This window comes from Megalobrama amblycephala, linkage group LG4, assembly GCF_018812025.1.
Source record: "Megalobrama amblycephala isolate DHTTF-2021 linkage group LG4, ASM1881202v1, whole genome shotgun sequence".
In the NCBI taxonomy this organism is placed as follows: domain Eukaryota; kingdom Metazoa; phylum Chordata; class Actinopteri; order Cypriniformes; family Xenocyprididae; genus Megalobrama; species Megalobrama amblycephala.
Window position 1 is genome coordinate 30,823,100 of NC_063047.1, and position 23,569 is coordinate 30,846,668.

The 23,569-nt window shown below is 35.1% G+C and overlaps 1 protein-coding gene across 4 annotated transcripts; it reads right to left on the minus strand.

Moving 5' to 3' along the window:
• On the minus strand, positions 1–23,418 carry rnft2 (ring finger protein, transmembrane 2). Of its 4 annotated transcripts, XR_007184652.1 has the most exons (12): positions 23,277–23,418; positions 20,155–20,232; positions 17,781–18,154; positions 16,744–16,866; positions 14,947–15,023; positions 14,448–14,548; positions 13,455–13,608; positions 3,739–3,888; positions 3,399–3,464; positions 3,077–3,137; positions 2,510–2,611; positions 1–944 (listed from the first exon to the last, which is right to left on the minus strand). XR_007184652.1 is itself a non-coding variant. In XM_048188827.1 (11 exons), the coding sequence occupies exons 1-11, from the start codon at positions 23,372–23,374 to the stop codon at positions 810–812; spliced, it is 1,458 nt and encodes a 485-aa protein (XP_048044784.1). In that variant the 5' UTR covers positions 23,375–23,417; the 3' UTR covers positions 3–809. The 4 variants fall into 4 exon arrangements, 3 of the variants coding, with proteins under 3 accessions (XP_048044784.1, XP_048044785.1, XP_048044786.1); XM_048188827.1 differs by lacking the exon at positions 3,077–3,137 and having other exon boundaries at positions 3–944; positions 23,277–23,417; XM_048188828.1 differs by lacking the exons at positions 3,077–3,137; positions 23,277–23,418 and adding an exon at positions 22,600–23,135 and having other exon boundaries at positions 4–944.
• Between the last annotated feature and the right edge of the window lie 151 nt (positions 23,419–23,569).

The window sequence follows — 23,569 nt, forward strand, 5'->3', positions numbered from 1 at the left end:
ATTGCCAAATCAACATTTCTCATTTTTGTCTAAAGTTTTTCAACTAATATTTATATTTTATTTTATTTCAGCTTTATTTCAAGTAACAGAAATGTTTTTAATAGTTTTAGATTTAGTTTACAATAATAACCCTGACACAGAGAAAACACTCTAGACATTTGGCAAATGAACTGGGATGAAAAAATAACTTATTCAGTATTATTAATAAATGTAATTATTTATTCAACATCACTGTTTTTTTCCCATCGTATTTCTGCTGTCATGATTTTATAAAAGCAATAAACCAATGAGATGATTATAATGATATTGCCACAGTGAACTCGCTTAAATTTTCCATGTGACTTATTTTAATATTTCTTATATATTACTTATTACTTATTTCTTGTGACTTTATTTTAATAAACAATTTAGACCATAACAAAACTTTATAAGTGAAAACAGTTGACTCTGGATTAAGTTTAATAGCTTGGATATCCCCCCCCCCCCAAAAAAAAGTGTTACAAAACAATTGATTATTATGCTTAATAATAATAATAATAATAATAATAATATTATAAATGCAAGTTTTACTTGTTGAAAAGCATGTATAAGAAGACAAAACACACTTCTTTTTTTTTAACTCTGTTATCAGACATAATGTAATGGTGCTATTGTACATTCCACAATGTAACATATTGTCACGCTTCCCTACAGTACACTGCCATGTTTCATCATACGACATTACAAAGAGCAATGTTTTATGCCTGGTGAACATGTTTCATCTGATTCAAGTGGACCAGAAAACCTTTGTCATTCAGCTGGGTCTCCGTTCAGTAGATCTGAAAGTGTGCGGACGTTGTCCCATCCTTCCAGTTACGCAGAGTTTCGACCACCGCTGACCGACACAGCGGACACGTTCTCTCGCGGTCAAACCACTGGCATAAACACTCCTCACAGAACACATGCTGCAGAAAGACAACACATTTACCACACATTCATACACAGGAAGTCCTTCAATACTGTTTAAAAAGCATCTCAGGATGCAAGTTGAGAGCGTGCAGATCTGGAGTGGAATTATTCCCATAATTCCATTTGTGTTATTTAATTGGGTACTTCACCGCTGACACCGCTGAGCTTTTTAATAAAACTTGGCTGCCTATACAGTAGAAAGGCAAGAAAAATTTGACATCTGTGCTACTTGACTAGAGAAAATGGAGAAAAAAGGCTTTTGTCTTCCTGTTTGCCAAATAGGTAGGAAAACTTAAATACCCATAATGCACTGTGCATGTTACGTCCAAGGCCACTCCCAAGTTGTGTTCGAAATTGCCCCCTATACCCTCATTCACTATTCCCTACATTACTCCACTAATATAATTCACCTGAAGGAGTGAATGAAAACAAGTGAGTGAATTTACCATATGCACGGAACATACTTAAGAACTTCCGTAATAATATAAGACAGCTGGAAAACTTCCGGTGAAATGTCACTTGTTGGTGTGTCGGTATCTTCAATGTCCTGAGGTAGATCTAACAGCTTCAATAGTGTAATATATATATAATAATTATACCTGTATGATATTACATTGTACCCACATCGGACCAGCGGTTTTGAAAATGGATGGATGAATGATTCAGCTGTGGGTGCCATCTTCTGGTCAGACACAGGAATTCATTCGGTGTGCCACTTTCACAGTGCATTATGGGTATTCTCTAGCCGTTGAATGTACATCAGTTGTACACTCGTTATTGCAGTACATTATGGGAGTGAATGAGTGCACTCGATAACGTCCACTATGGTTTCGGACACCACTACAAATGACCGTCCCTTCAAATAGTGCCCTATTTAAGGGTTATAGCAGGCAATTTCAGACACAGCCCCAGTCTGTTATGGATAAGCTTACCAGAGTCAAATACTGCCTTGCTTTAGTAGGAAATACTTCTTAGCAAACTTTTAGTCATAATGGTGTCAACTTGTATTGCTCCCGAGTGAACTCAAAGAGTGTCTATGTTTAGCAGGAGTGAGTTACTATCGGTTTCCAGTGAAGGATCAGGCGTGTTGTAGGAAGCAGCTAAAGGCTGCAAAGAATTGTTAATATGGAGAGAATGCCGCAACGAAAAATCTGAAAAAATCTGTTGTCTGTAGTCAACATTTCAATCTGGATGACCATGAACACAGTGTTTTAAGCCAAACGGAGGAGAAACAATTTAAAGAGACTGCTGTTTTCATGAAAGCCCCGGAGCTGTCAAAAGTCATTTGACACATTTTACGTCATACGGCAGACTTTTGCTGACAAATAAAGGTGAATTTTTCAGTCCAGGTAACAAGGAGAACGAGAAAACATTTTTCATATATGTCCAACAATGATACAATACAAAGCGTGTCGAAAATCGGTAAAGTTACACTTTAATAGTTTCGAATACCTTTGGTCACTGTACTGACACTGTAATCTGTGTACTAAAAGTGGAATTAGTGAGTCATTGTTTTACCACAGCACTTCCTGTTAGATTTGAAATTTTAAAGGTATTTTACCTGACAGAGCAGTGCGATTGGCTCTCTGAATTCAGCCTGGCAGATTGCACACACATCCCCAGCCTCACTGCACTGCTGAGAACTGGCTCTCGTACCGTAACTCTGTGAAACACATGCACATGCGTATATATATATATAAATACAGAAAATGTAGTAAAAATAGTAATATTGTGAGATATTATTACTATTTAAAAGACCTGTTTTCTATGTCAATATATTTTAAAATATAATTTATTCCTGTGATGCAAAGCTGAATTTTCAGCATCATTACTGCAGTCTTCAGAGTCACATAATCTGCTGAATATGCTGATTTGCAGCTCAAGAAACATTTCTGATTATTATCAATGTTGAAAACAGTTATGCTGATTCATATTTTTGTGGAAATCATGATACATTTTTTTCAGAATTTTTGAGCATCTTATTGATAATGATTTTCTATGGAGAAACACTTAACAGGAAACTGTGTGTTTTGATTATATCCTGGGTTCATCTGCTTGCATCATCAATAAGGTGCATATTAAATTTGGCCTTTTAATATCACTGTCTAGTACTTACAGCAGTACAAACCTGGTAAAATAACTGGCTGGCAATGGAGGAAAGTCTTGATTTGCCCTCCAGATGGGTGTTCCTATAAAGGTGTGATGTTTTATGTTTATGTTTTTTTTATATATATATATATTTTTAATGTTTCATAAAGCGTACAGGCCATTATTATAATGATGATGCACACAGAAAGTGACACCCAAAACATTTCTGGAGCATCTTAAGTGACTTTTCTAAGTCAAACTACTGTTTTAAGTATTGTTTATTGTTATACATGTACAATTGTTATATGTATTTGTTTAGTGTTCACTTTAATAAATGCCTCGGCAGAGGACGCAGCACTCACCTGTGAGCTACAGAGAATGGCGAATGCTTTTCGAATGCCAGATATTCTTCCACACAAATCAAATGACTGGAACAGAACAAAATTGCAAATTTAATGCCACACACACTCGTACAGAAAAGATCACCTGAATAATGAGCTCTGAAAAAGACATTCTGAAAGGCTCTGAAGTGCAATGCCACATGAAATTTATCTCATGCTCATAAAGGTCTTTTTTTTTTATTAAAGGGCTGAAAAATAAAACACTACAAGAAAAAATAATCAATTAATAAAAAAAAAAACACCACCATAATGGACGATGACATTAACGTTACATGGAAAAGGCGAAAATCAGATAGACTACCTTACAAAGACTGTAAATGATAATCAGCGTTGCCCCCAGGAAGTAGCTGCTGGATGGATCTTCACCCATGATGTACTTGTACCACAGCTGGATGGGAACCAAAGCTCTGAAAAGTTGACTCAGCTCCTCTATGAGCAGATAAAACTTCCCCTGAAAAGTCACACACAGATACAGATCTACATCCAAACCTCTCAAACTAAACCGTTGATCAAGACTCGGAGTCTCTGTCCAGATATGAACAAATTCTTTTGAAGTGGTAGAGCAAGTCAGAGGTCAGACGTGTTCACAAAGATTTGGAAAGCTTCAAATCAAACAAAAGACTTATATTAGTTATTTCAGATCTCTAATCACTGTGATGTGAGATATCTGTACTGTGTAATTTAGCAAACTGGTAACATTGTATTGACCTATGAGCATACAGGACCAGGACTATCGATTCAATACTTAAAAATGAATCAATATGAATATGCAGACAAACAGAAAAGTAATATGCAGAAAAATCATACAGGCTCATCATAATTAAAAAGTAGTCCTATGAAACAATGTACTTACTTACAAAATTTACTTATTTACATCATATTCATGAGGCTAGTGGGATAAATATACAGTATGTTTTATTCATTGAATAAAACAGCTAGCATAATAATAATAATGCATTTTTTATTATGATGAGCCAGTATGATTGCATAAACATTTAGTGGAAAATACTAATGTACTAACTTCCACTAAATATTGATAAGATAAAGCAGCTAGTATATTATTATTATTATTCATAATAAAAAAAAAAGAAAAAAAAAAAAGGATTATATCATACAGGCTCACCGTAGTTAAAAATTAAGTCATATGAAACAATATACCTACTTATGGATACAACAGATAGCATAATATTAATAATAATAATTATTATTATCATTATTATTATCCAGTAAATCTTCAATAAATCATAAAGACTCACCATAATTAAAAATGAATCATCTGAAACTATAAACTTACACATACATATTCTTGATTGTGGGATAAATATGTTTTTTTTCATTGGATAAAACAGCGTATATTATCATTATTATTATTATTATCCATTAAATGTTTATAAACCCAAACAGGCTCATTTCACTACGATGCTTGTACGATTTCCAGCTATGACGGCCAATTGTTTAACAACACCTTTACACAAACTGAGTGATACTGAAGCACCGGCATGTGACGACAACACTGAAACAAACTCCACATCCTTCCTCTAGCTGAATTTGAACAAGATCCCAGTCTCATCTCATCTGTTCGTTCATTAACTGTGAACATCTTACCCTCAAGCTTTAAAGATGCTGTGACATGGAGGGGGGTGTTCCTCTACCGAAAAATGGCCACAGTCCAGCGCTCTGCGCTCTCCTGGCAATTTCACTGTGCAGCAAACAAAACTGGCAGAAGCGCAGTACACCTGCTACCCACATAAAACATAACAAGCCCACCCTACACAAATCATAACATTATAAAAGTAAAAACTCATCTAACACGGTCAAAGGGCAACGCTTTCACGCTGAGCTACATCATGCAATGAAGCCTGTGTCTACACAGATAGTGAACAACAGCATAGAACGCTTCAAATATACTGAACAAAGCTTTCTGCTTAAAGCATAGACAGCTTTGTTGCTTATCAAGACAAAAACAGCCCCAAAAAAAAAAAAAAAAAAAATGCACCAGATATTTAAAATGCTTTGCAAAACATGCTCCCATTGTGAATTCTCTTTTTCATCCATTATCTAAATGAAATATATTTCATAATATTCTATTCTAGGCTTTTTTAGTTGGGTTTAGTGCCTCTGCAGACACTGTAATGACCTATAACTGTCAGATTATGCTTTTGCTGTCTCAGTGTGGCTAAATGTGTCGAGTGTGGCTAAATGTGTAGCTGATAAGAAGTGGTTTTTGATCAAAAAGCCTGAAATCAAGTTTGAAAACACTGAACTGAAGGAACCAACAACTCTAAAACTTGAAATGGTGATTACACCAACATCTACTGTGATAGTAGAAAAAAGCTGTAGGAAAAAGCTGTATAATCTAAGACTATTCAAAAACTATATTCAGGCAGTGCATTTATTGTGTTATGATATTTATAGCTACTTTTCAAACTGAAATAAGTTGGCAATATAAATAATAATGAATGTAAATTATAAAATTAAATCATAAACCATAATTGTTTATAGTGTTAACTTGTTTAAAGTGCCCCATTATGTTTTTTTTTTTTTATTTTACCTTTCATGCAGTGTGTAATATAGCTGTTTATGAATGAAAAAGTCTGCAAAGTTTTAAAGATTAAAGTGCACGACAAATAAAGTTATCTTCTCCTAAAAGAATGAATCGATTCTGAAGTGCTGAATCAAACTGTCAGCAATTCCAGCCTTACTTCCTGTCAAAATTTGACAAATTGCATAATATGGTCTTCACTGCCTGTTAACGAACAACATCTACTTTAACCCTCAAACACCATAGTTGCCTGGAAGAGTTTGGTTTGTATTGTCAACATGTCAAGAAGATGCTGTTTTCAGTGCTGCGAATCCACTTTGCATGCACTTCCAAAGAATGAGAACTCGTGCTGGAATTGATGTGGAAAAACTAATGCCATCATTCATGTGACTGTGTATTATGTGCTGATGTTGCAGGGAGCGCGAGATTTAAAGGGGCCGCAGCCTGAATCGGTGCATAGTTAATGATGCCCCAAAATAGGCAGTTAAAAAAATTTATTTAAAAAAAATCTATGGGGTATTTTGAGCTGAAACTTCACAGACACATTGAGGGGACACCTTAGACTTATATTACATCTTGTGAAAGAACGTTCTAGGGCACCTTTAATAAAAAAAAAAAAAAATCATTAATTCTTTCACCTGGTAAAGACAAAAATCCCAAAATCCCATAAACCTGCACTGTTGAAATTATACAATTCATCTATTAAGCAGCACAACTGTTTTCAACTTTGATAATAATAAGCAATGTTTCTTGAGCAACAAATCAGCATATTAGAATGATTTCTGAAGGATCATGTGACACTGAAGACTGGAGTAATGATGCTGAAAATTCAGCTTTGACATCACAGGAATGAATTACATTTTAAAACATATGAACAATATTATGGGTTTTAATGTATTTTTGATCAAATAAATGCAGCCATGGTGTGCATTAGAGACTTCTTGCAAAAGATTATTAAGGTCTGGGTATCTCAGTTTGGGCAGTTCTAGTTAGTAACTAATCCAAGATCCACAATCATCTTGTGAAACTCCAGATGAATGTCTGAAGTCGTAATCACCCACATCAAGTGCTGACTGCCTGACACTACTCACAGCACAGGATGCATAATGACTTGTTGGACTCCACCTGACAGCGATTAATCACCCTGTTGGGGAGCTTGCTAGCTGACTGACGGAGATCTGTAACCTCCGTACGCAAGCAATTCATCTTAGCCAGAGTCCCTGCAGCCCTATACTCGCTCACACTTAGTGATTAGACAAACTGGAGCTGGAATCCATCCAACTACTAAAAAGTTGGGCCAACTGCATCATGGGGGAGCAGCACATTTCCTCTTAGTTTTAACAGCCGTGTCCGTGACTTCAAAACAACAATAAAGAAAACAATTATCGAACACAGGTGGAGGTCTTTAGGGTGGGAAACTGCTTAATTTAACAAAGAGCAATATAAGATTTTTTTTTTTTTTTTTTACTTTCTTTGCATCTGTTTCTCATATGGGAGGCATGGGTTTAAATCTGACCCCCATTCCCATCAATTACAATACACAAATGATGTATTCAAGTCATGTTATGATATTTATAAGATTTTCTTTTAGCTGCAAATTTAGAAATAATTGATATTGGTCATAATCAAGTCTTAATTGTGAATGTTGACTGTTCAATTAGGTTGTACGCATTTTGTGTACTGTTGATGAAGAATCGAGATTAAGCTTGGCAGAAAATAATACTCAATTAGCTGGTTAATGAAGCAACAAGTTTGTACAACAAAACAACATTTGCCATCCCTGCGCAAAAGGATTAACTACAAAAACAATGCACCACTTGTTATTCATTAAAAAATAAATGAATAAATGACAATTTCAGATAACACTAACTTTGGATTGACATAAAAAAAAAAAAAAAGGTCAAATTGTTTTTTTATCCTGTAAATTTTTTTATCCTGTAATTTTTTAATAATATTAATTGCTGCCTGACTTGTGTCTCGTCGTGTCTGCTTAAAAGAATACATGGCGTTAACTAACCACATAACGTGTTATTGTTACAATTCCTGTCTTGTTTCCCCTGTTTCCCTGTGTTAAAAGACTTTTATTTTGACATGTATTTTCTGTTCCCATTGTTCCAGTGTTTCACTACGTGTTTAATTCCCATTTGCCTATGTTCCCTTTGCCACCTTGTTTGTTGCCATAGTTAACCTTGTATGTTCCCATATTGATTAATTACCCTCACCTGTCCCTTGTTAGCCCCTTGGTATCTTGTGTGTATATATATACCCGTGGTTTAGGGTCTGTTAAAAAACGGAAAACAATTGTTTTGGTCATTCATTTACACAACAACGTGTTTTGGGGGCCTGAAAACAGGATTCAAAGTGCAAGTTTTTTAAAAAGATACATTTGTTATCGACTCCGTGTAAACTACAAAACGCAAATTTGTGAAAATGGTGACATCATGTGCATATGTATTAAATGTTCAGTCTATAGGCGCGTAGTTTTTCTTTACAAAGTTATATCGCCAACTACTGGTCTGGCAGCATAATACAGCGTTTTTAGTCGTTTTCGGGGATCATTGTGAACACGGATCGTTTTGACAACATTGTCGTCTGTACATGAAAAACAAAGGAAAAACTTGTGTGTGTGTCGTCTTCTGCTTTTTTTTATGTTTATAAAAAAAGTCTTGATTGTTCATCATTTATTGAATGAAGAATACAGTAAAATCAGTAATATTGTTAAATGTTATAACCCGTACAATTCAAAATCAATTTTCTATTTCAATATATTAAAATGTAATTTATTCCTGTCACATGATCCTTTAGAAATCATTCTAATATGCTGATTTGCTGCTCAAGAAACATTTGTAATTATTAATTATCAATGTTGAAACTGTAAAGCATTTTTTTTTCAGGAATCTTTTAAATAGAAAGTTTAAAAAAAAATCAAAGACTTTACTGTCACTTTCGGACAATTTAATGCATACTTTCTTTCAAATTTCTATCTTACTGAATGGTAGTGTATCAACAAATATGCTTATATATCAAATATGAGCATCAAAATATTAAAAAATAGTATACAATTTCACTATTCTGCCCACAGTAAATTAAAATAAAATAACAATTTTCTATGTGCCTATGTTGGTAGTAGACAACAAGGTGGAGGTCAGAATTAACAGAATTATTGATTCCTCAGTCCTCATATATGCGTGTACTGAAGTGTTATGGACAGTGTGAGTTCATCCTGACATGCACAGGCTTGCTGGAGCAATTATGTGAGAGGTTATACTGACATGTATGGATGCATGTGCATGTGTTGTGTCTTTGTAGTTGTGGTGATGCTGGGCATGGAAAGTCAGCGGAAAGCCTGACACATTGACCATGACATCATTGCCTGAAAGTGTGCCACCTGGGCTTAATACAAGAGGTGGAAAGAGTGTGTTTGGTTTCAGGGGGTGGGTATGAAGATGACTGGGAGTTGAAGTTAATAGCTGGCAGTTCCTGGAACGGAGCTTCAGAGGAACAGAAACTGTGCAAATCAGAATATTCTAGCAGATGCAGATGTAAAATCTGTGTGTTTGAGTCAAACAAATGGCTTGGAGCGGGTTGCATGTGTTTGATTCTTCTATGTTAGAGAGTATGATGTGTTTACAGAGCAGTGCCTGCTATAATAGACTCATACTGTCACTCCAATGGATTGTGTAAGAGAGTGTGTGTGTGTCTGCGTACATGTGTGTTCCTCAGAGAGGTGACCTCATCCTAGCCCCAGTGGGCCAATGAGCTCACACACTGCCTTCAGAGCAGGCAACCACGCAGGAAGGGTGACACGGAACACTATTTTGTTTTTTCACCTTATTAGGTTTAACTTGCCAGTTGCACCCAGTTTGAACTGGTGCTTTGAAACTGAATGGAGCTACCAGGGATATCCTTCCTCATCATTAAAATCTCATCATGCTAGAGCTGCACGGTTAACCATTAAAGGGATAGTTCATTCAAAAAAGAAAATTTGCTGTTAATTTACATACCCTAAGGCCATCTAAGATGTGTCTTTTTTTCTTCAGTAGAACAGTAAAGAAGATTTTAACTGAAACTGTGATCCTTTGTGATTCATATAATGCAAGTCAACAGCTAATCAGCTACCATCACTTTAAGTAAAACAAAAAACAAAAACATATGCATATGTCATTATGCAACAAGAAACGCTCGCTCCAGATTCCCATGAAGGCACTCGGGACTGTTAGGTGAGCCTGTGAATTACTAATGCTGTAATGTTGTTCAGTTTCTTGCACAGACCGATTGTCAGGAGCCACGGTATTAATTTTGTTTTGCCTGTGGTCTTTTTGACTCTCAAAGTGACGGTAGCCATTGACTTGCATTATATAAATTACCAAAGACCACAGTTTCAGCTAAAAATCTTCTTAAAAACTTCTACTGTTCTATTGAAGAAAAAAGACACCTACATCTTGGATGACCTGAGGGTGAGTAAATTAACAGCAAATTTTCAGTTTTAGGTAAACTATCCCTTTAAAAGATCACAATCTCGATTCAAACATCCATGCGATCTCATTCCTAAATGACGACGGTGTGTCTATTAAACCGTTGACAAAATCACAAGGCAAAATTCAAATCTGAATTGGCGCCGCTGACCTAGAGAAGCCAGTATGAAACAGCTTCAGTCTTTTCAACCACACAGTATCATTATTTCTGTGCTACAAATATTCAAATTATCACAGAAGTACTGGGATAAAAGTTTGGATATAAAGACTGATGTCTACAGAAGCGATCAAAATAGAGCAAATCTTTCTGAAAAGAACTTAGCACCTCAAATAATGATTTTATCAAATTACATTGTTACGCCACTAGAAAAATGTATGTCACTGAATTATTCTTTCAAGAGATTCATTCCAAAACGCTGATTCATGCTGTAATGAAACAAGTGAAGAATTCTTGAGCGAGTCATTGAATCATTCATTGAAACCTATTAAACATTTTAAATAGACTGCAGCAATTAACATTTTATCAGAACATCTAGTAAATTACATATTATTTTGTTTAGTTGTTTCTTGTCTGTACAGAATCTTGGGAGAATCGTGATCTCCATTTGAAACAAAAAAAAAACATGATTCTCAATTTATCCAGAATCGTGCAGCTCTACAACACGCAAAAACATAAAGAGATTCAATACGTTGCCTGAAGCTTGATTTAAAGTCCATAACACGAAAAAATAACACAAATTACAAACGTAGAAGAATCAAGCATTCATTAAACAGACAAGAATATGATCCACAAAATCAAAGGTTTGCTTTTTGCAGTAGTTTGTACATGCAAATACTCAACAAACCATTTCAGCACTGTAAAACCTAATAATAATAATAAAAAAAATATGTAGGCAATCAGTTGTCTCAATTTTTTTAAGAAAATTTTTTTTGAGATTAAGTAGAACTTAAAATTTTGATTTCGTACTACACAAACATGACTGCACAAACATCATGCATAAACATGTTAAATCATTTACAATTAGCTGCTAGCTTGCAATAGCACACTTGCATGTAATAATATTACTCACAAAGAGACTTTCACTATTCATCTGCAAGTGTTTAACATGCATACATACGCTGTCTGAAATCAAATACTTCCCTCCTATAAAATATGTGAAAAACATTACGTAAAAATGTGGGCAACAAGTCCCCAGATGACCTACTACTTGCACAGAGATTCTGAAGTGCGCACTTTACTATCCCATGAGGCCACTGGAGAGCTTTTATGAATGGCAGTGAAGCGACGCAACTGACAGTATTAGATCATGGCTGCATGGCTGATTTAGTACATCCAAATTTCATTCATATTACCCATATTCATTGTATATACAACATACTTTTTTTAACAGAAGTAAATTCAAATGTAGTATCTATTCAGACAGTATATGATTTCAGACACAGTTCATATTTTTATTATTATATATTTTTGTAGTCCATCCTTGACCTAACTACGGCATCTACTCTGCACCATAATAATAACCCCTGCAAAATTCCAACATAACAGAAACCCCTTTAAATCTCAACATAACAGATTAAATACCAATGCATCTCTCCCTATATTCATCTTTTGCAGAAACACAAATTTAAATTGAATATTTATTCACCTTAAGCAGTCTGATGCAAAACATACTGTAAACTAGAACTCTGCTGTACTCATTCAATTTAATCAGGTATTGAGTTCGCTTAACTTTTCTCTATTAAGTACAATGAACTTTCAGTAATATTTAAGAGAGATAAACTCATTTCTTTTGGTTAAAGGTGCCCTAGAATTGAAAATTGAATATACCTTGGCATAGTTGAATAACAAGAGTTCAGTACATGGAAATGACATACAGTGACTCTCAAACTCCATTGCTTCCTCCTTCTTATGTAAATCTCATTTTGTTTAAAAGACCTCCGAAGAACAGGCGAATCTCAACATAACACCGACTGTTACGTAACAGTCAGGATCATTAATATGTACGCCCCTAATATTTGCATATGCCAGCTCATGATCAAGGCATTAGACAAGGGCAGCCAGTATTAACGTCTGGATCTGTGCACAGCTGAATCATCAGACTAGGTAAGCAAGCAAGAATGACAGCGAAAAATGGCAGATGGAGCAATAATAACTGACATGATCCATGATATCATGATATTTTTAGTGATATTTTGTAAATTGTCTTTCTAAATGTTTCGTTAGCATGTTGCTAATGTACTGTTAAATGTGGTTAAAGTTACTATCGTTTATTACTATATTCACGGAGCCATTCGCTATTTTCATTTTTAAACACTTGCAGTCTGTATAATGCACAAACACATCTTCATTCTTTATAAATCTCTCCAACAGTGTGTAATTTTAGCTTTAGCCACGGAGCACTATCAAACTCATTCAGAATCAAATGTAAACATCCAAATAAATACTGTACTCACATGATCAGGTGCGTGCATGCAGCATGCATGACGAACATTTTGTAAAGATCCATTTGAGGGTTATATTAGTTGTGTGAACTTTGTTTATGCGCTGTATTATAGTCGAGAGCTCGGGGGCGGGGAGCGTGAGGATTTAAAGGGGCCGCAGCCTAAATCGGCGCATATTTAATGATGCCCCAAAATAGGCAGTTAAAAAAATTAATGAAAAAAAATCTATGGGGTATTTTGAGCTGAAACTTCACAGACACATTCAGGGGACACCTTAGACTTATATTACATCTTGTGAAAAAACATTCTAGGGCACCTTTAATTTCAATGTTCAGGCTTACAGTGTGCATTTTACCAGATTATTTTGGAAAGATTAAAATATACAGTATATATATCAGCCATCCTGCTCTATAAATACCAGTGTAGGCATCAGTTAGTAAAAATGACATATTGGTTGACCTATATCTAAGTGACATTTATATTGTAGTACTGTAGTTTTCAACTTGCTACTGTACATAGTAGAAGAGTAATGTGAAACATGGTAAATTGTCGTCTTACCCTGGACTTGAAAGCGAGGATCATTTTAGGCAGGAACAGTATGAGGCATTTGAGCTCGATGGTGAAATATTTCAGCACAAAATCTGTTATTCCAACAGCCCAGATCAGGTCAAAGAAATCAAAACTGTTGATGTTTGGCTTAGCAAAAATAAGGCTGGGGGGAAAAAAAACATGTTATTTTTAAATATTTTTTAATATCGTAATTTATAGTAAAATAATTCAAATACTAATAATGAAATTTAATACTTATTTAGGATACACTACCTTTCAAAAATTTGGGGTAAGTAGGAAATTAATACATTTATTCAGCAAGAAAGCAAAAAATTAATCAAAAGTGACAATAAAGGCATTTATAATGTTACAACAGATTTCTAATTTAAATGCTGCTCTTTTAAACTTTCTACTCATCACAGCATCCTGAAAAAAAAATCAATCAAGGCTGCCACCAAAATATTAAGCAGCCCGTCTTCAACACTGATAATAATTAGAAATGTTTCATTAGCAGCAAATCAGCATATTAGAATGATTTCTGAAGGATCATGTGACACTGAAGACTGGAGTAATGAAGCTGAAAATTTCTTTTCAGGTATATTAAAATAAAAAAAGTTATTTTAAATTGTAATAATATTTCACAATATTACTGTTTTTACCATATTTTTGATCAAATAAATGCAGTCTTAGCAACCCCAAGATTTTGAACGGTAGTGTATAAGAAATAATAACAAAAAAAATACTAAAAATGAAAACAGTGAATGCTTTCAAATGTGAATAATGAAAAATGATGGGAAGCTAAATACTCACAAATGCTGAAATACACAAACATAAAATGAGAGATCACGCTGTAAAATGACAACATGGAGTAAATGAAATTTTTCAAACGTATAAAGCAAAAAACATAACATTCTTGGAACATGCAAGATAACATAAAAATAGATGAATGTTTGATAAACATAATCAGTTATGATGGTGACTCTGAAACTAATGAATCAATACCTGTTGTGAAGTTCCTCAACACTGAATGTGTAGTACACATACACAATGTTGCCAGCGAGAAAGATCATAATCCAGAGAGTGGTAAACACAGACCTCTCCTCCTGAAAATACATCCCATCACAATGAGACACGTACACCATGTACTAAGCAGAACAACTGTTCATTTATGAATTAATACAGCAGTGTCATTCTGGATGGGAACAAATTAAAAAGAGTAATGATGAAAGCACAAGATCATTGTGTTTACACATCAGTTATTTTAAGTTGTAATACTGTACTGTATTTTTGATCAAATAAATTCTGTCTAGGTAAGCATAAGAGATCTTTTTATAAACATAAAAAAAAAATAATAATACTGACCCCAAACTTTTAAACGGTATTGTATATGTCTTGCTTGAGGGCAAATGCAAATGTTTCCTAGTGTATAAGAGTAAATGCAGGAACCAGAACAGCCAGTAATTTAACTATATTATAAAACAATGAATCAAACAAATCTTACCCGCAATGCCACCTGATGCTTCAGCGTTGAGTTAGCAAAGGCAAAAGTGCTGATCATTCCAATGCAAACAGCAATTCCTGAGAAATACAAAGAGAACATTTGCATTTTACATACCTTCTGAAAAGACTGTAGTTATTACAAACCCGATTCCAAAAAAGTTGTGACACTGTACAAATTGTGAATAAAAACAGAATGCAATGATGCGAAAGTTTCAAATTTCAATATTTTATTCAGAATACAACATAGATGACATATCAAATGTTTAAACTGAGAAAATGTATCATTTTAAGGGAAAAATAAGTTGATTTTCATCAACACATCTCAAAAAAGTTGGGACAAGGCCATGTTTACCACTGTGTGGCATCCCCTCTTCTTTTTATAACAGTCTGCAAATGTCTGGGGACTGAGGAGACAAGCTGCTCAAGTTTAGGAATAGGAATGTTGTCCCATTATTGTCTAATACAGGCTTCTAGTTCCTCAACTGTCTTAGGTCTTCTTTGTCGCATCTTCCTCTTTATGATGCGCCAAATGTTTTCTATGGGTGAAAGATCTGGACTGCAGGCTGGCCATTTCAGTACCCGGATCCTTCTTCTACGCAGCCATGATGTTGTAATTGATGCAGTATGTGGTCTGGCATTGTCATGTTGGAAAATGCAAGGTCTTCCCTGAAAGAGACGACGTCTGGATGGGAGCATATGTTGTTCTAGAACTTGGATATACCTTTCAGCATTGATGGTGCCTTTCCAGATGTGTAAGCTGCCCATGCCACACGCACTCATGCAACCCCATACCATCAGAGATGCAGGCTTCTGAACTAAGCGCTGATAACAACTTGGGTTGTCCTTGTCCTCTTTAGTCCGGATGACATGGCATCCAAGTTTTCCAAAAAGAACTTCAAATTTTGATTCGTCTGACCACAGAACAGTTTTCCACTTTGCCACAGTCCATTTTAAATGAGCCTTGGCCCAGAGAAAATGCCTGTGCTTCTGGATCATGTTTAGATATGTCAGCAACGGCGAATGGCACGGTGGATTGTGTTTACCGACAATGTTTTCTGGAAGTATTCCTGAGCCCATGTTGTGATTTCCATTACAGTAGCATTCCTGTATGTGATGCAGTGCCATCTAAGGGCCCGAAGATCACAGGCATCCAGTATGGTTTTCCGGCCTCGACCCTTACGCACAGAGATTGTTCCAGATTCTCTGAATCTTTGGATGATATTATGCGCTGTAGATGATGATAACTTCAAACTCTTTGAAATTTTACTCTGAGAAACTCCTTTCTGATATTGCTCCACTATTTTTTGCCGCAGCATTGGGGGAATTGGTGATCATCTGCCCATCTTGACTTCTGAGAGACACTGCCACTCTGAGAGGCTCTTTTTATACCCAATCATGTTGCCAATTGACCTAATAAGTTGCAAATTGGTCCTCCAGCTGCTCCTTATATGTACATTTAACTTTTCCGGCCTCTTATTGCTACCTGTCCCAACTTTTTTGGAATGTGTAGCTCTCATGAATTCCAAAATAAGCCAATATTTGGCATGACATTTCAAAATGTCTTACTTTCAACATTTGATATGTTATCTATATTCTATTGTGAATAAAATATAAGTTTATGAGATTTGTAAATTATTGCATTCCTTTTTTTATTCACATAAAAAAAGGAATCGGGTTTATAAATGTAATATTATAATTATCTCTGGTCCAACATAATAAGAAAAACATCAGTGATAACAGCTGTGATTTTGACTCAAGCATTCAACAGCAAAGGCAGCTCATAATATATTGAACCTACCGAGCTTGTGCTGAAAGCAGACTTTAGCGAGGAGAATGAGGATAAAAGGGAATCCTCTCTGAAGCCATGTGACCACGGCCTTGAGCTCAGAGAGAGCAGGAGCAGGTGTAGAGGCATCGTCACCTGGGAACGGGATGGTATGTGAGAAGTTGAGTTTTTTTTGTTTTGTTTTTTTTAAAGAAATTGATGCATTAAATTGATCAGAAATTACAGTAAATATATTTATAATGTAAAAAAAAAAAAAAAACATTTCAAATAAATGCTGTTATTTTGAACTTTCTATAAATCAAGGAATCCTGAAAAAAAGTATCATGGTTTCACACAAATATTAAGCAGCACAACTGTTTTCAATGTTGATAATAATAAGAAATGTTTCTTGAGCAGCAAATCAGAGTATTAGAATGATCATGTGACACTGAAGACTGGAGTAATGAAAATTTAGCTTTGCATCACGGAAATAAATTACATTTTAAAATATATTAAAAGAGAAAACAGTTATTTTAAATTCTAATAATAGGAGACTTCTTTCAAAAACATTAAAAAGTCTTAATGACCCCAAACTTTTGAACAGTACATCATTATACTGTAATTGATCATGTCAAATCAAGTCACCTTTATTTCTACAGCGCTTTATACAATACAGATTGTTTCAAAGCAGCTTCACAGTGATAAAACAGGAAAATAACGATTCAATAATGCAAAAAGAATTAAATTCTGCTGTAAAACAGCTCTAAAAAGACAATAGTCAACAGTCATTATTCAGCTGAAATCAGTTCAGTGTTGATTCAGTTTGGTTCAATGGATCATGTGGTCGTTGGTTTTGTAAACACTAGAGTTGTCAAAACTACTGACATCAGTAGCAGGTCGGTACTGAAAATTTAAAAATGTGATGCTTTGAGTGCTGTTGACACAACGGCCAATCAGAGGTGTTTATGAATCCGCTCAACAACGTTCAAAGTGTCACATTTTTAAAATTTCAGTACCGACTTGGTACTGAAGTCGGTACTTTTGACAACTCTAGTAAACACAGCTCTCACCTCCATCATCTCTGCTCCCGTGCCTCTCAGCAGAGGTGGCCGCATGCAAGAGAGAAGAGCGGTGCTGGCCGGAGTGATGATGATGGTGGTGATGGTGATGATGGTGCTGAGGAGGGCGTGGAAGATAAGGTTGGTTCTCCGTCCGGTGAGAGCCTTCATCCCTTGACGAGGACGCCATCTGTATGAAGACGTCCGGTGGAGAGCCCAGAACCAGTCCCGCAGCCTGGAAGGGAGCTGAGGACACGTTCCCTGCAGAGACGCCCACCAGACCAGAGAAGAGCTGCTGGGGCGACGTAGGAGAGTCTGGCTTCAGACAGTCAAACACTCCTCCTTCATCAAGACTGCTCTCTGAACCGAGAGTTTGACTCCTGTTCCTGCAACAAGACAAGAAAGCAGTCTGCATTTACACTAATGCACATGTTCGACACAGATTTTTTTCTTTCACAGGTTTTTTTTTTTCTTCCAATGCAACTACATGAAAAGTCAGTGTTATTGTAATAGATAATTACATAGAGATAACTAGACAACATAAACAAAATAGAGGTAACACTTTACAATTAGGTTTCAATTGTTAACATTTGATAATGCATTAGCTTAAATGAACTAACAATGAGCAATATATTTTTAAAGCATTTCTTAATCTTTGTTAATAGAAATAAAATTATTTATTGTTTGTTAGTTCGTAACTAGTTGTTAGTTTACAGTGAATTAATTAACTGATGTTAACAGATACAACTTTTTATACAACAATTTGACACTAAGTGACAATAGCAGCATTTTCTTAGCGATATGCCATTCACACTAGGTGAAAATAGGGATAGATTCTATTTACACCACGTAAAAGTATCAGTTCTTTGCAATAAGAGTGAACAGCAATTAGATGCTATTTATACTTTATATTGGTAGATATTATTTGCACCTCAGTATTTTTGTACATTAACAGGATGCAATATCATAGACTAGAGTGTAAATGATTATATTTATTAAAATGATTAAATGGATGCTGCCTTATTGGGAGAATAAAACCCCTCCCTACATCTTCCCCTAACGCTACCCAATAAACCCTTTTAATATTATCAAACACTCATTCGCAGTACATTTACACTTTTAGAACATTATTTTTATTGAAAATAAATGCGAGCTCGGCAAAAGGCGGATTCAAACCTGCGTCGATCGCATTAAAAGCCACTGAAGATGTTCAATTACACGTGTCTTTTTTTTAAAAACTTGAGTGGCCCAACCAGACAATTCTGGGCAGAGCTGGTGTATAGCGTTTGCCAACATGGGACAAATTTTAAAATGAAAGTTTGCATTTGTATCATTTTTGATACATCTGGCTTTCATGGCTTATGCAGTATGATATAGGAGAAATTATGTGAAGAAAAACACCTAAATTTTATTCATGTAGTAGACTGTGTACAACAGGTTTTTCAGCAAAGGCATCAGACACCTCCATTTGTGGTTTGAATCAGAATTGAAAAAAAAAATCTGATTTTATGTGGGTTTTTGTTTGTTTGTTTGTTTCAAATCCGTATCTGGATAAAATCTGGATATGCAAAAAAAACCCAAAAAAAAAACAGATTTTTGTTGGCAAAATCACTCAAAAACAATTACAATCAAATGACTCAAATAAAATCATTTATGATAGCAACTCTTTTAAACGTAATTTGTCTTGCAAATGATTCCAATCAAATGGAGCAGCATAACTAAATGCCCGTTTACCCATATATGTGTGAACTTTCGGGATGTTTAAAAGATAATAGTCTTGTGAGCGAAGATCATAATTCTTTACACCTTTCTGAATAACATTCTGCTGTAAATATGAGGGAAGTAAACCTAAGAAGATTTTATATATAAATAAGTACCAGTGCTATGTCTGTTATTTTCTCATTTTTGTATTTATATGTGTTTATATTGTCTCTTAGTGTATGTTATTATTGTTGATGAGCTCACCAGGAAAAAAGTCCAGACAACTAGGTTGTTATGGCAATAAATAAATAAATAAGTGTAACTAAAACAGAAAAGTGGACATTCTGATGTGAGGGAGTTCAATATTTCTAATATAAGCAACTAAGTAAACATAACAATGATCGCTCTTGCTCTAATTGCTCAGTTCCTGTTTGTACTTGCTCAGTGATTTAAATGTAAGTATTTCCTTGCATTCAGTAACATTACCTGAGCTTATTTGTCATGTTACAGTGACTTAACAGGTGAGGCTTGGAGACTAAGGATGGTTCAGATTAGAAAGCCTGGAGGGGCAACCAACTTCAAAACCAAATGCCGGTGTCCAGATAAATTGATGTTTTGAGTAGGGTGGGAATAAAATTAGACTTAAAACTGTAAAGATGTTTAGAGTATACGAGTAAAACTCAACCTTTCTGGCGGCATGCCCTCAGTGTTGCTGCTGTGGCGTCTCTGCATGGCACCCACTTTATCACCAGGAGCTCCAAAACTGAGGAGAAAAGAAAGACAGATTTATGATTTAAGGAATATTTACTTATCACACTTACATAAAACAATTCAAATAAAATTGTGCAAAAGGACATTGTATATATATATATATATATATATATATATATATATATATACACACAGCACATAAGAGGATATTGTGACTCATAAAAACATGAACAGTATACATACTATAGAATTGGAAATGTTTAGATGATGACATTGTGAATTATATAAGAGTTCATATGACTTCATTTCTTCTGTGGAACATAAAAGGAGAAGTTTACCAGTTTTCCAATAATGAGCTGCTTTCTTTTATACAAAAAACTAAACTGTGACCAGGGGCTTCATACTCCATGAATTTAACAAAAAAATAGTAGCAGTCCATATGGTTTTGCACTACATTCCTAGTCTTCTGAAGCCATGTATCTTTATGTGAGGAACAGGCTGAAATTTCATTACTTGCTGAAAATCTTGCATTACAGCAAAAGTCACCTTTCAAAGACAAAAGTGAGAATCCTAGTTTCTAGACACGGATGAATGGATGGATGGATGGATGGATAGATGGATGGATGGATGGATGGATGGATGGATATTTGATAGATAGATATTTGCTATGGTAAATATTTGTAACAGACAGACAGACAAATAGATAGATAGATAGATGTACTATGGTAAATATCTGTAACAGACAGACAGATTGATTGATCCTAGTTCTAGACACAGATGGATGAATGGATGGATAGATAGATATTTGCTATGGTAAATATTTGTAACAGACAGATAGATAGATAGATAGATAGATAGATAGATAGACCGATAGATCGATAGATAGATAGATAGATAGATAGATAGATAGATAGATAGATACCAGTTCCTTGACACAGACAGACAGACAGACAGACAGACAGACAGATAGATAGATAGATAGATAGATATTTGCTATGGTAAATATTTGTAACAGACAGATAGATAGATAGACCGATAGATAGATAGATAGAATGATAGAATGATAGATAGATAGATAGATAGATAGATAGATAGATAGATAGATAGATAGATAGATAGATAGATAGATAGATAGATAGATAGATAGATAGATAGATATTTGCTATGGTAAATATTTGTAACAGACAGACAGACAGACAGACAGATAGACATAGATAGATAGATAGATAGATAGATAGATAGATAGATAGATAGATAGATAGATAGATAGATAGATAGATAGATAGATAGATAGATATTTGCTATGGTAAATATTTGTAACAGACAGACATAGACAAATAGAGAGATAGATGTACTAAGGTAAATATCTGTAACAGACAGACAGACAGACAGATAGACATAGATAGATAGAATGATAGAATGATAGATAGATAGATAGATAGATAGATAGATAGATAGATAGATAGATAGATAGATAGATAGATAGATAGATAGATAGATAGATAGATAGATATTTGCTATGGTAAATATTTGTAACAGACAGACAGACAGACAGATAGACATAGATAGATAGATAGATAGATAGATAGATAGATAGATAGATAGATAGATAGATAGATATTTGCTATGGTAAATATTTGTAACAGACAGACAGATAGACAAATAGAGAGATAGATGTACTAAGGTAAATATCTGTAACAGACAGACAGATGGATGAATGGATGGATGGATGGATGGATGGATAGATATTTGCTATGATAAATATTTGTAACAGAAAGACAGATAGACAAATAGACAGCAGATAGATAGATAGATAGATAGATTATGGTAAATATCTGTAACAGACAGACAGATAGATTGATTGATCCTAGTTCCTAGACACAGATGGATGAATGGATGGATGGATGGATGGATGGATGGATGGATGGATGGATAGATAGATAGATATTTGCTATGGTAAATATTTGTAACAGACAGACAGACAGATAGACAAATAGAGAGATAGATGTACTAAGGTAAATATCTGTAACAGACCATCTGTCTGATGGATGAATGGATGGATGGATGGATAGATATTTGCTATGATAAATATTTGTAACAGACAGACAGATAGACTATAGACAGATAGATAGATAGATAGATAGATAGATAGATAGATAGATAGATAGATAGATAGATAGATAGATAGATAGATAGATAGATAGTCAGTCCACAGTTTCACAGATTTAATTTTCTCTTGTTAATTTTTATGACAGTTGTGTAGTAATAACTATAGTAAATATAGTATTTTAGGTCAAACTAATATTTCTACATTTTGGATCAAGCCATGAATGAACATGATGAGCCTATCAGTGATGAATACTTTTGTTTCGGTTTAAACGTCTATCTAATGTCTTAGAAACGAGCAGAATTATCTTACCTTCATCGTAGCTTGCAACAGAAACGCTCAAATGAATATTTAACCACTGTTTTTCGTGATTTTTACAAACATAAACCCTTTAAATATGAAAACATCAGTCAATGATACAGATAATGCAGAGCGGATGTGAACCGATTTGTTTCCGGAAGTACACACGGAGGGCAGCCAATCACTGCGCGGCGTTGCTCCGCATTTCCGCATGGAAAGAGCTGTTGTTGTGCAGCTTGATTTCTGCAACTGTTAAGTATTTAAACAATTTACGATCTGAACAGATAATCTCATCACATTCCTGTGATCGTGCATATCAGATTAGATTATCAGAGTAACGCCGCGCACGTTTCAGTCGGTTTGGTAACACTCTGTCTTTGTTTATGTTTTTGCAGCTACATCTGTCAGAATGAGATATATCCATGTATAAGTCTCCGTCCAGAACATTTCATGCATAAAATGGGTTAAATGTCTCTACAACTCACTGTTTGTCCAACTAACGACGGCAATCGATCTCTACTGGCGGCCTGTGTCGGTCGGATAACGGTGTCGTATAATACGTATTCTTCACGCGATCGCTGCCGGTGACAGTGAGTGTTTTTAATGCAAGAGATGCTGTGTTAAGTAAATCAGCTGGATCTCTCGGTCTGAGATCACTAGTGCTGTTTATTTAGCTCCATCACATCTACCTGGACCTGGTGCACATCCAGAAGAACGCCTCCATGGTGTTCCGCCGGCTCTTGCGCAAGCGTTGGGTCCTGGGTGTCGTGTTCGGACTGTCGCTCATCTACTTTCTCACCAGCACCCTCAAACAGGTAACTGTGTTTTTGATGCTGCTGTTTTGCTTTGTCCCCCCACTAGGGAGGAATCAATATAAATAGCATGCCCGATACCAAAAGTTCCACTACCAGTCAAAATTTTGCAATAATTAAGATTTTTAAAATGTTTTTTTGAAAGAAGTCTCTTGTGCTCACAAAGGCTG